At 44.0% G+C, this 11,051-nt stretch overlaps 1 protein-coding gene across 1 annotated transcript; it reads right to left on the minus strand.

The window, feature by feature from the left end:
• Positions 1-1,035: 1,035 nt before the first annotated feature.
• Positions 1,036-6,451, minus strand: LOC123399942 (phosphoenolpyruvate carboxylase 2). Its single transcript, XM_045094332.1, has 10 exons — positions 6,121-6,451; positions 4,781-5,172; positions 4,614-4,698; positions 4,251-4,473; positions 3,947-4,050; positions 3,779-3,866; positions 3,468-3,622; positions 2,363-3,361; positions 1,638-2,024; positions 1,036-1,525 (listed from the first exon to the last, which is right to left on the minus strand). The coding sequence occupies exons 1-10, from the start codon at positions 6,307-6,309 to the stop codon at positions 1,229-1,231; spliced, it is 2,919 nt and encodes a 972-aa protein (XP_044950267.1). The 5' UTR covers positions 6,310-6,451; the 3' UTR covers positions 1,036-1,228.
• Positions 6,452-11,051: the final 4,600 nt, after the last annotated feature.

Raw genomic sequence — 11,051 nt, forward strand, 5'->3', positions numbered from 1 at the left:
AAAGTGCAGCTGGTCAAAAGGGAGAAACGGAATGTGGGTCATTTGGATACTCACTGCATAGAAGTTACTAAATGTGTTGTACGTAACAATTATAGTTCAGGAGAAACGGAATGTGGGTCATTTTGAATCCTACTGCAAATTTTTTTTGGATAAAAATCATTGGCATTCCAACGAATGTTAGGAATGCAAAATTTTGATCCAAAAATGAAACTAATTCATAAAATGGATTGTCTGCGAAAAAAAATCATTAGCTGACCCTTTTCTGGGACACCTTTGTTTTAGGCATCACACTACACTGTGCGACGCCTAAGGCATAGGCGTCACACTATACTGTGTGGCGCCTAAGGCAAAGACGACGTACAGTGTAGTGTGACGCCTGACTATTGGTCGTCATACAAAGGGGTCAGTTGGATGAAAATTTCGTCATACAAAGGGGTCAGTTGGATGGAAATTTTTCAAACGTGGTTCAGTTTGTGAAATACTTTCGCTCCTGGATCAAATTTGTTAAATTTGCCCGAATGTTAGGCCATGTTTGGGTATATTGATTTCATTAACAAAAACAAAATATACGATCTTGGTGGCGTGACATAGGGATCCAACATCTAATCAATCAACTTCCAACAGGTAGCTCCAGCCACCAACCAACTTCCTACAGGGATGATGATCCGCCTACGTTTTTGGTTACGCATTGTATCTGTCGATTTCGCAATAAAGTGCTAAGAGGTTTTTCTCTTAAAAAAAAACATCATGGTTATCTTCGCCCAGATCTCCTTTTTCCTCTGCAATCCATCTCATTCAACTATCTAGCAAAGCGCACTTACAAACATAAAGGCTGCCATTTCAAATGTGTTCTAATCAGAAGGCATAAAAGCTGCAATCTCAGACGCAACAACTTTCTTCGGATACACTGATTTAAGCTAGAAGGCACCACAAAATTTAACTGATTGACATTCTAATAATATTCAGACACTGGAAACAGTATAAACGCCCAATCCAGTACATTGTTAAGTGTTCCAAGTACGACTAACAAACAGATTAGAAATTATCATCGTTTGCCTTTATTTATAAATATTATATTATACTTGCGAAATGCCATTATTCCTCACTGGGTAGAGGGGCAGATGTAGCAGCTACATCCGCAAGATACAAGCAAGGCCCACGGCCCTCGATAAAAGGAAATATCTCATCAAGGTACAAAATGAAGATGATCCAGCAATCTCCCCTTGCCCTAACCGGTGTTCTGCAAACCGGCAGCAATTCCCTTCATGGTTAAGATGAGGGTATCCTCCAGCCCCGGCGCGTACTCACTCGCCGGGTTCAGCGTCACGAGCTCGGCAGCCGGCTTGCTCGTGTCCATCACCTCCTTGGACAGATGGGGGCGCAATGCAACATGGTAGTCTGGGTCACGGATCCTCTTCAATGTGTATGCTTGGCAGACGTTCATGGTGGTGATGTATGCATCACGGAGGCGGAGACGCTGCTTCAGGTAGGGATCACCTTCAAGAAGATCCTTGTGCCCAGCAACCTGAAATCAAGAAAATCCAGTTTTCTTGTTAACATTTCTAGAAGACAGTAACAGCAATGCTGGCATTGTTGTTGAACGAAGTACAAGGGTTCTGCGTGTAAGTAAAACACACCTGAAGAAGCAGCTTCTGGGTCTCCTCATAGTTGGCCCTCAGCTTCTCACCCAGTGGCTGTAGCCCCTCTGAAACAAGGAGCCTGTCGTACAAGGCAGCAATGCCAGGGTTACCCTTGGCGAACACCATCTCAACAAGATCGATGGTGACCCTGAAGAACGGCCATTCGTTGTACATCTCCTGGAGCATGTGGAAATTCCTGATGTCCTTCTTGAGGATATGCTTGAAGGCACCGCCAAAGCCCAGCCAGACCGGGAGGTGGAACCGTGTCTGCGTCCATGCAAAGATCCATGGGATTGCACGGAGTGATTCAATGCCACCACTTGGCTTTCTCTTGGATGGCCTGCTTCCAATATTCATCCTGCCATACTCCGTCTCTGGTGTCGCCTGTCAAACACAAGCATCAAACAAATTATTTGACTGAAGGTTCAACCTGAATGGCACCAAGGTTTGTTTTTGTTTTGTTTAAATCTTAGTGCAATAACCTGAGCTGCCAATGTAGCACTGGCTTAGAGTCTGTCATACTACTACAGTTGCAAAAGAAGGTACCTAAGTGCTATCACAATTCATTATTCTGAAATTATTTTTCATTATATAGATTTCCACTTTAAATCATTGCATGAACTTCAGCTGACGAACAGGTCCAGGTTTGCAACATATTGAAAGGTCTATTCAAGAAGTTAATATTTTTCCTAGCCAGATGGTCAATGAGATCAAGGACTTACAAGGCGGAAATACTCGACGAAGCGTGGTTCTTGGAAGACAATTGACCTATATTCTTCAGTTGCCACCACAGCCATCTCATCGAGAAGAGCTCGCCACTCTGGCTTTGGTGAAATGGGTGGACGCATCCCATGCTCAAGAGTAGCAGCTGTGAAACGCTGGAGCGTCCTGAAGCACAAGTGTTCCTCCCCAAAGCTCTGCTCGATAACTTCACCCTGAACAGTGACCCGGAGTGATCCATTGATAGTGTCCGGTGGCTGAGACAAGATAGCAAGATGAGTAGGGCCACCCCCCCTTCCAACAGTGCCACCTCGTCCATGGAACATCGTCAATTTCACTCCAAACTGTTTAGCGACCTTGACGAGGTCCTCCTGAGCCTTGTACATCTGCCAAGCTGCTGAGAGACGGCCTGCATCCTTGCCTGAGTCTGAATACCCAATCATGACCTCCTGCTTGCCATTGATCCTCTCTCTGTACCAATCTATTGAGAAGAGTCTGGCCAGTGCTGCTGGGGCAGCCTCAAGATCGGCCAACTTCTCAAACAGGGGGACAACTCTAAGTGGTGTCTTGATATGGCACTCACGTTGGAGGAGCTCCACAGCAAGAACATCTGAAGGAGATGTTGCCATTGAAATGACATATGCTCCAAAATTGTCACCGGGCAGCTCAGCAATAACCTGGAACGCACCCATGACATCAGCAACTTCCTCTGTCATGGGAAGGTCTGCGCCAAATAATGGACGCTTCCCATTGAGTTCAGACAACAGCCATTCTTGACGGCGTTCCTCAGACCACTCACGATAAGATCCTATTCCCAGGTATGAGGTGATGGCATCAAGAGCATCAGTGTGCCTGTCTGACTCTTGCCTGATGTCAAGCTTCACGAGGGAAAGTCCAAAGGTAGAGACTTGGCGCAAGAAATCAAGAAGGGTTCCATCAGCAATAACACGGTCACCACAAGCACACAAGGACCTGTAACAGAGCTCCAAGGGCTCCAACAGCTGCAAGAGAAAACTGGCATATATTAAAGACCATTTCTCTACCAAACATATTACCACTGAAGAAAAAATGTATAGTTACAATTATATTTCGTAGACATTACTCAACCTGCTCAAGATTTGTCAGAGTAGCTTCCTCAGGTATGTCAGAATGTCCACTGGATAACAACTCACGTGATCGCTCACGTGTGTTGTAAAGATTATCCCTAACATCACCCAGTATTACCCGATATGGCTCATTTGGAGGAACCTTCTTCCAGAACTCTATATCAGAGATGAACATCACAAATTAATAAGTAGAATAAAAAGAAGGCATATGTTATAAGAAACTTCTTGCCTAGAAGCTGTTACTGCCTTTTTATCTTGATGAGCTGCCTTCTAGTACTATTTTACATTAAAAAAAATGTTACTGACATGTACCTATGTAATGCTTAGCGTCCTTCTTAGAAGAGCGGTGCAGCTCATCAGCTCGTGCGCGTAGCTCATCGTTGCATCGCCACATAGACAACTGAAATAGTTTGAAGTTTTATCAACTTCTAATGATCAAATATATGTGAATTTAGTTAAAAGTAATCAAGCAATTTCTACCTCAAACATGAGATCCTCGATCTGTGCACAATACAAATTAGCTGCCATCATTCTGGCAAGCAAGCAGACGTCCCTTGTAACCTCTGGTGTCACTCTTGGATTTCCTGCATTTGTAAAGGTACTAGAAGTTTAGATACATAAAATAGTTGTGCCATTATCCATAGTACGTAGTACCATGATATGACCAGATACACAAAATGTAGCATCTAACAGACATCACCAAGGTAATAAAAGCTCACAGTGACTGTAAATATTTCATAGATGTACGCTGCACAGAATTACGAGGCACAGAGATCCCACTCACCATCACGATCTCCACCCATCCAAGAAGAGAACTGGATAAGAGGAGCATTATAAGGAACACGCTCATTGATCCCAATGTTCTTCAATGCCGTATCAACACGGCGCAAGAACTTTGGAACACCCTTCCATATTGTCTCATGGAAGTAGCTCATACCAGCACGCATCTCATCTTGGGGAGTGGGCTGAGTCCTTCGGATCTCATCAGTTCTAAAGGCAGCTTGGATCTAAAAAGGAAGATTTTAGGTTAAGTGTAAGAAAGGATCTCAGCGGTCTGATGCTGTAAGGCTACTGTAACTGCATTGCCACGTTAACAATGTGCCTTAGAAACAGCATGAAAATCAACATAAGGATAGCAGTAAAGAACCTCTCTCTGGAGAGCCTCATCAAGCTCCTGCTTGTCATCTGGAGTGATATCCTTTGAGTATAACTGAACCAAACAGTTCCGGATCCTGATATAAAGTCATTGAAATCAGGATTAATATATAGAAATTGTATCATGACAACTATCATCACAATGTTTGGCTAACTAACCTCGAATGCTTCTGAAGCAATGACCTCCTTACAGATTGTGTTGGATGTGCAGTCAAAACAAGATCAACAGTCTGATTCTTGAGGGCATCAAAGACCTCAGCAGGGGACTTCTTCATGTCAAAAACAAGCCTCTTAAGAGTTTCCTCGATGTCAGATTCTGTGATTGCTGAATTTTCATCAGCAAAGTCTCCCTTCTTGAGCTTGACTCTCCTCCTGTATGCGATCTGCACTTCCTCGGCCAAGTTGGCCAAGTTAAGCATGTGTGAAAAAGCTTTGGCAATCACAATAGAGTCGCCAGGATCCAAGCTTGTTATCATCTCTCCGAGTTCATCAAGCTTTTCCAGGTCATGCTTTGTTTCATATTCAGCAGCCACCTCGTAGCATTCTTGAACCTGTTTAATGGAAATAATAATTCAATTATGAATGTCCATCAATCAACATAAGAAATAGGATGTCTTCTTAATCAATTGACAATCAAGGTAACAAAAAATAATCAAGCCGGCCAGCGACCTAATAATTGTTTATATGCCTACACGTAACAGGTTGTGAGGCCACCAAGTCAACAAAAGTCAAGGCCTAGTCGTTTCAAGAACCTTTTTTTTCCCTGGTTTGGTTCTCTGAAAACACCATATGTTGTGTGGACTCAAGCTTTGTTTAGGTACGGTATAAAGAAGATGGAAGAACGGTCTCCTACAAGCAATTGACAATGTCGCTTGGAAACGGCACTTCCATACGGGTTGTCCTAAGAAGTCATCTGTCCGCTGTCTGGACAGTTCAACCCAACTGGTATATGTCAGCTACTTTTTCATAATTTCAGTAGATCCAAGTCAGTTAACATGATTACTTTAGTTGATACAACTATAAGTCAGTTATTCGTGTCCCGTATATGACCAACATAAGATCCAGCACGCATGATAGCAAGGCAAATTCCACAGACAAAGTCAGGTTTGACTGACACGATTTGAGATTCAATCAGTAACTTAGTTGGACTAATTAAAGCAGTGCTCCCAAAATCAAGACCACGATGGAATATAGATTAGCTGCGAATTTTGTTTGTTCGTGGCAGAAAAAACTGAGCACCTGGGCAATCGTCCAAACCCCCGCTTAACAAAAACAACAGATTACGCACAAATCTACCGACATCGAGACTTAACCCAAAGTCAACCCCACTCCGCGAACACTGAGCTGAAAACTCAACTCGAAACCCGAAGCGCCACATGTAAAGTTCAGAGGAATCAATGGGAACAGAGCAGCAGTAGCACATGGATGACGGGACAGGTCGGATCCGGTGCGAGATCGAACAGTGCGAGGTAGAGAGAGAGAAGAAAAAAAAGAGTTACCATCTCCCTGAGATCGTCGCCGTGGAGGCCCTGCAGGACGTCGAGGAAGCGGTCGAGGAGGAGCGCGTCGTACTCAATGAGCTTGTCGTCCTCCGACACCTTGGCCGGTACGAGCAGCCGCAGCTGCGCGTCGATCGACGACAGCCGCTCGATCTTCCCGCTGCCGCCGCCCGGCGCCGACAACGCCATCGCCGCCTCGCTTTGACCGGACCCGACCCTACTGCTCGCGCTCGCCGCGCCGCCTCGCAGGGACCAGCGTGGTAGGGAGCGAGATTGGGGGTAGGATGTGGTTGTGGCCGGGACTGAGGAGGTCGTGACTGCCGTTGCCGCCTATTTATAGAAGGAGTGCCGCCGGGATTCACCGGGACTCGAGAGATCTCTGTAAATCAAATCGATTTGTGTCCAAGTGCTAGTGTTTGTGATTTGGATTTCGATCGGGTCTGGGATTAGTTTACGGATTATGGGAGCATCCACATGTCCACGTGTACGGTCCTGCTTCCACCGTCCTCTACCCTCAACATTATGAAATAATTATTTGTATATATTCTTGAAATTTTGTCTATATAGAGTCTCTTTGTATCTAAATAAGTACTCCCTCCGTTCCTAAATATAAGTCTTTATAGAGATTTCACTAGTGAATTACATACGAATGTATATAGACATACTTTAGAGTATAGATTCAATCATTTTGCTTCGTATGTAGACCCTTAGTGAAATCGCTTAAAAGACTTATATTTAGGAACAGAGGTAGTATTTGTTTTGGATGTGGCTAGACCTCAGTTGACTAATATTTAACCAACTCTCAGTAACTTGAAAATAAATATTTTGCATGGATCTCCATGTAATATCCCATGATATTGCATCGGGTGAGACTTGGTTAAGTCTTCGACTCAGACTTAGCAATCCCGATTTATATTACATCTATATATATTATACTTATATAAACATCATATATTGTATGAAATATGTACTCAATAATCGAGAGGAGCCCCGGTGAGTGAAACATGGAGAATAAAACTTGAAGCGTAGAAAGAAGGCGCGATTGGTGATATTAGCACTACTGCAAGAATGCTAGCACTCACGGGTGGGAAAAGCCCAGCAGTGACGGGCAAGGCTCTTATGGGTCGCGTGCCACTTCTGTAAATCCAGCGCCCGCCACTCGTACGACCTTCCAGTGTTGGGCCCTAAGACCAGCCCGCCACTGGTACGTAGTTTCCAGTGTTGAGCCTTCTCACCTGCCCGCCATAACTGGCTTCTGTTGCGACATTCTGCATGTTGTTATAGAGGGATGAGCATGCACGATTCTCAATATAATAGCAAAATGAATTCATATTAATACACTAATTAATTCTCAATATATCACTTGAAAGTTGTTCGGCATAAGAAACAAACATCAATGTATCACATTCATCTTAACATAATAGTTAATTCTCTGGCTGATATATTCACGACTTAGTTTTAAACATGGTCAACAACAACCATCATCTGATAGTCGTTGCGGGTGCTCTTCGCGGGTGCTCTTCCTTATAGTGATTACCATAAGGGTGTCCACCCTTAGTTCTCTATTTCCCTTGATGAACTCCCGCCGGTCGGACTTATGGAATGATATGTGCCCATCGAATTCCGTTTTGTATTGGACGTTCATGACACACCCTCTTGGTCCATGGATTTCTCCAGCTGTGTCGACGGCGAGGATGTCCACTCTGGAAAAAAAATTCAAAGGTAACTTCTGAACTTTCTATCATTACGAGAAAATAGAGAGCATGAGATGTTAGACATCTCATCATACTTGGTTATGACCAAAAATTGATGAGAATATAAAACATCTCACCATAACTTTTTTGACCATGTTGGTTTTTGGTAGATGGTGCGCAAAGGGCTTCCCCAAGAGGGCCAAAGAGAATGGTAACATCACTTTCACATTAGCTTTATCGTCCCGGGTAAGCTTCTTCATCCTTTGAGAAAGATTGTCGAAAGGATAGGACCATCATATTCATCTTCGATGTCCTCTTCTTCATCTTGGTTGTCCTCATCTTCGTCTTAGATGTCCTCATCTTTATATTGGTTGTCGATGTCATCTTGGTCATCTTTGTTGTCGATGTCATCTTTGAAAGGACGTGGATGTCGCCTAGAGGGGGGTGAATAGGCGCTTTAAAATAATTACGGTTTAAGATTAAACAAATGCGGAATGAAACTAAAGTTTAATTTGTCAAGCACAAAACATAAAACAACTAGGCTCACCTATGTGCACCAATAACTTATGCTAAGCAAGATAAACAACTAAGTGATAGCAAGATATATGACAAGAAACAATATGGCTATCACAAAGTAAAGTGCATAAGTAAAGGGTTCGGGTAAGAGATAACCGAGGCATGCGGAGACGACGATGTATCCCAAGTTCACACCCTTGCGGATGCTAATCTCCATTTGGAGCGGTGTGGAGGCACAATGCTCCCCAAGATGCCACTAAGGCCACCGTAATCTCCTCACGCTCTCGCACAATGCAAGATGTCGTGATTCCACTAAGGGGCCCTTGAGGACGGTCATCGAACCCGTACAAACAAGATTGGGGCAAACTCCACGACTTAATTGGAGGCTTCCAACAACACCACGAAGCTTTACCACAATGTCATATGGATTCGAGGTGACCACAAATGCTCGAGGCAATCTCCACAACTTAATTGGAGACCCCGGCGCTTGCCCGGAGCTTTACACCACAATGGTTGAGCTCCGAGGCACCTCCAAGCTTCTAGGACACCAAAGCATCCACGAAGAACAATCTCTAGGGTACCAAGTACCAAAGGGTAATAAGCTTCTCAACTTCTCACTTCCACGTATCACTGTCAAGAACTCAAACTGATGCAACTAATGCAATGCCAGAACACACGAAGTGGTCAAATCCCTCACACTCAAATCCATCCACAACAACAAAAGCTATGGAGAAATATGAGAGTAAGAACAAGGAGCTCACAAAGAAATCCAAGATCAAGATCCAAGGGGTTCCCCTCACATAGAAGAGAAAGTGATTGGTGGAGATGTGGATCCAGATCTCCTCTCTCTTTTCCCTCAAGAACTACCAAGAATCATTGGAGGGATTGAGAGTTAACAAGCTCTAAGAAGGTCAACAAAGAGGGAAGAACACGAGCTCGACGGATGGATAAGATCCAATGGGGAAGAAGACCCCATTTATATAGTGGGGGAAGAATCTGCCCGTTACCCCCACTTTCAGCCCGAGAAAAGCGGTACTACCGGTGCCCGATGCGGTACTACCGGTGCCCGATGCGGTACTACCGTTGCCGGTGTGGTATTACCGCTGCCCGGTGCGGTACTACCGCACGCACGATGGTGGCAAAGGGAGGAACTACTGCACGGGGCAACGAGCGATAGAACCGCCGGAGCGACACTACCGCGCGCCCTTACGGTACTACCGCAGGGTAGTATCCAACTGCCACTGAAGTAAAAAACTGCTTCCGTGTCTATCTCCGCTGAGGCTACGGTTGTGAAAAAGTCCGGCACGGTAGTACCGGAAACAGATGCGGTGCTACCGCTTGAGGGCGGTAGTAAAAATCTACGCCCGCTCTTACACAAAGGAAGTACCACCCAAGCGGTACTACCACGTGTTTAGAGAAAAACAGCTCAGGAAGTGAAATTGCCATAACTTTTGCATACGAGCTCCGAATCGAGCAAACCAAAGCTTGTTGGATTTAGGACGACAAGAGCTATTCAGGAAATCTTAAGAACATGCATTTATGAAAATGCCAATGATATAGAGATGTGAAACCTCTATGAATGACGAACGGGCAAAAACTTCCAACATCGAAAACATCATAGAAGATGCATATGGTCTCCGTTTTCGATGAACTCGAGCTTGTCATGAAGATGACCATAATCTCTCTCACAAAGAGAAATGCCAAACAAGAACCAAGAAATATGATGAAAGGATGCAGATGGTTTGAGCTCTCAACGAACGATACAATCAAGCCACTCACTTGAGAGCCCCCTAGATAGTACGACAATCTATCCTAAAATAGAAAAACCTATCAAGGACAAACCTATACCTTCACCTAGTCCTCTTGAGCTAGACGATGATGATCTTGGCTTCCTCAAGATGGACCACCTTTCTTGATTTCTCCCCCATACTCACTATGGGCGAGGCACTCTTCAGCACATCTTCACAAGTCCATTGCCACCACAATGGATGGCAAGCTTCAAGCATGATATATTCGTGATGCTCCACTTGAACTTGCACACCGCAATCTTGATGACGATCACCACTTGATGTCATACTTCATAGGTTGAATGAGATATTCCTCTTGATGCAAACCTATGGAAACACACCTAACCCCACATAGAACTCTCATGAAGACCATGTGTTAGTACACACAAGCGTTATGGACAATGCTTACCATACCATGGGATCACTTGATCCTTCTCGGTACATCTTGTACGCTTTGTGTGTTGATCATCTTGATTTACTCTTTGTCTTAGTCTTGATCAACCTTGTGTCTTTATGACCATTCTTTGGATAATACCTTGAATACCACCTTGGTCATCATATAAACTCCTTGAAACCAAGAGATGGACTTCAAGAAGTGCCTATGGACAAATCCTTCGAATATAACTTAAAGTGACCATTAGTCCATATGGATTGTCATCAGTTACCAAAACCACATACAGAGAAATATGCTCTAACAATCTTGGTGTTGGAGCATATATCTCCATATGTGGTTTTGGTACTTGATGACAATTCCTATGGACTAATGGTTGCCTTAAGTTACATTTATAGGATTTGTCCATAGGCACTTCGTGAAGTCCATCTGTTGGGTTCAAGGAGTTTATATGATGACCAAGATGGTATTCAAGGTATTATCCAAAGAATGGTCATAGAGACACATGGTTGATCAAGATCTCAGACAAAGAGTAAATCAAGA

Source organism: Hordeum vulgare, chromosome 5H, assembly GCF_904849725.1.
Source record: "Hordeum vulgare subsp. vulgare chromosome 5H, MorexV3_pseudomolecules_assembly, whole genome shotgun sequence".
Lineage (NCBI taxonomy): Eukaryota > Viridiplantae > Streptophyta > Magnoliopsida > Poales > Poaceae > Hordeum > Hordeum vulgare.